The 1,674-nt window shown below is 38.1% G+C and overlaps 2 protein-coding genes across 2 annotated transcripts; both read right to left on the bottom strand.

The window, feature by feature from the left end:
• Positions 1–74: 74 nt before the first annotated feature.
• AC631_05958 (Flocculin type 3 repeat-containing protein) lies at positions 75–606 on the bottom strand (the record flags this gene model as incomplete). Its single annotated transcript, XM_015614787.1, has 1 exon — positions 75–606. A coding segment is annotated over one exon (532 nt), but the record flags the coding sequence as incomplete, so codon positions are not given.
• A 741-nt stretch (positions 607–1,347) lies between these two features.
• AC631_05957 (uncharacterized protein) lies at positions 1,348–1,530 on the bottom strand (the record flags this gene model as incomplete). Its single annotated transcript, XM_015614786.1, has 1 exon — positions 1,348–1,530. One exon carries the CDS (start codon positions 1,528–1,530, stop codon positions 1,348–1,350), a length of 183 nt encoding a protein of 60 aa, XP_015464385.1.
• Positions 1,531–1,674: the final 144 nt, after the last annotated feature.

Below are 1,674 nucleotides of genomic sequence, written 5' to 3'. Positions count from 1 at the left end.
CTCTGTAGATTCAGATGTTGAAGTAACAGAAGTGTCCTTTATACTAGAGCTTGATTCTATTTCCAAAGAGATACTTGACACTGAGCTCAGCGATACAGAACTGGAAATTTTAGAAAAAGCTGAACTTGAAGTAGATTCAAAACATGTGTGACAAGAAGTGGGAGCAGAAGGTTCACACTCTTCGTCGTCAACGTCATCTGAAGGCTCATTATCGCAATCATCCGATGTTTGAGGATTTTCTGTGTCCGCTGGAATCGTTGACGTTGTTACTTGGCCCGCAGAGTCTGTCTTTTCTATGACCTGGTGTTCTGTTGATAATGGACAATAAGTGGTGAAAACAGTTGATACTCCCAGCGTAATTGTAGTCACAACGGTAATTCCCGTTTCATGGCTTTTGGTTTCGCAAGAGTCTTCTGAACAAGATGTAATAACCACCGTACTTGTTTCAGGGGCATAACAGGTGGTATAATAAGTAGATGTGCCGCCGTATCTCCCATCACTACCTCCGCTTTCCTCGATACCAGCACTCAGTGAGAGATTGTGCTTGGTTGTTGCACCAGTTGCCGATGCTAAGCAAATTAAAACGATTGTATTGATAAATTTCATTTGGGTGTAAATTATGACTTAGCTCTACACTTCTTCAAAATAAGTGGATAATTGTCCCATATATATATACGTTTCAAGAATCTGCTTGATTGGCTACACTTACACACATTGATAGGAAATTTCCTATTTTAAATATGTTACTTCTTAGAATCTATTTTCAAACATGTTACTTGGTTTCTCAAAATGTATGTGGCAATGTTAGTTATTTTTAGTATACCCTTGGCAAAGAACTAGATGTCTATGTTGAAACAATTATAGAACATGCGACGATTTTGCAGCAATTCGCAGTGTTCCAGCCATCAAATTAAAGTTATAGTCTGCAACAAAAAGTTAAATCCGCGTTTCAACACATTTCAGAAATTAACCATTTATAGATCCCTGAAAGAATTCAGCCACAACCAGCAATCTGGTTGAAAAGTTGTTTTGAGATAAAATAATATCATGGTCAATGGTATATTTGGCTTTCTAGATTCAAGACAATCATCAATTATAAAAATTCGCATCTCCGGAGACAGACCGAAAGTAATGCGGTAACGAGTGTTAGTGGACCAACAACGCAAGATATTATACTACTATAATCGAAATGTAATTACAATATGTATATGAGAGGAGAGAACATACTTCCAATCATCTAATAGAATAAGGAAGGGATATCATTATTATAACAAATGTAATGAAAAAAGTTCGTATGAAAATGGGGTAAATTCGCAGAACGAGCCATTGACTGTAATGGCTGATAATTTAGAATATAGATAATATAACTGAAAAAATGGCCGATAAAATAGCAGCTGATAACGGGTCTCCGCGGATTGCAGCATCTTCGAAAGTTTCGACAGTTGGAGGACGTGCGACAGCGGATGAAGTTGTATGAGGAGGAACAAAGGAAGTCATAGTAGTGGGCTTGTTCGGAACAGGATTGGTCATAGTTGGTTTTTGATGAGCTGATTTGATGGTGGTTTTTGGTGGTGAATCAGTTGGTATTTGAGTTGATTTTACTGTAGGGTGCGTCTCTGTTTCTTGAGAAGGATGTATCGAGCTTGGAGGTGGTTGGCTATTTGTTGGAGGTGT

Source organism: Debaryomyces fabryi, assembly GCF_001447935.2.
Source record: "Debaryomyces fabryi strain CBS 789 chromosome Unknown contig00377, whole genome shotgun sequence".
NCBI classification, from domain to species: Eukaryota; Fungi; Ascomycota; class Pichiomycetes; order Serinales; family Debaryomycetaceae; genus Debaryomyces; species Debaryomyces fabryi.
The sequence above is the reverse complement of the archived record's forward strand: the minus strand, read 5'-3'. Positions and strand labels throughout refer to the sequence as shown.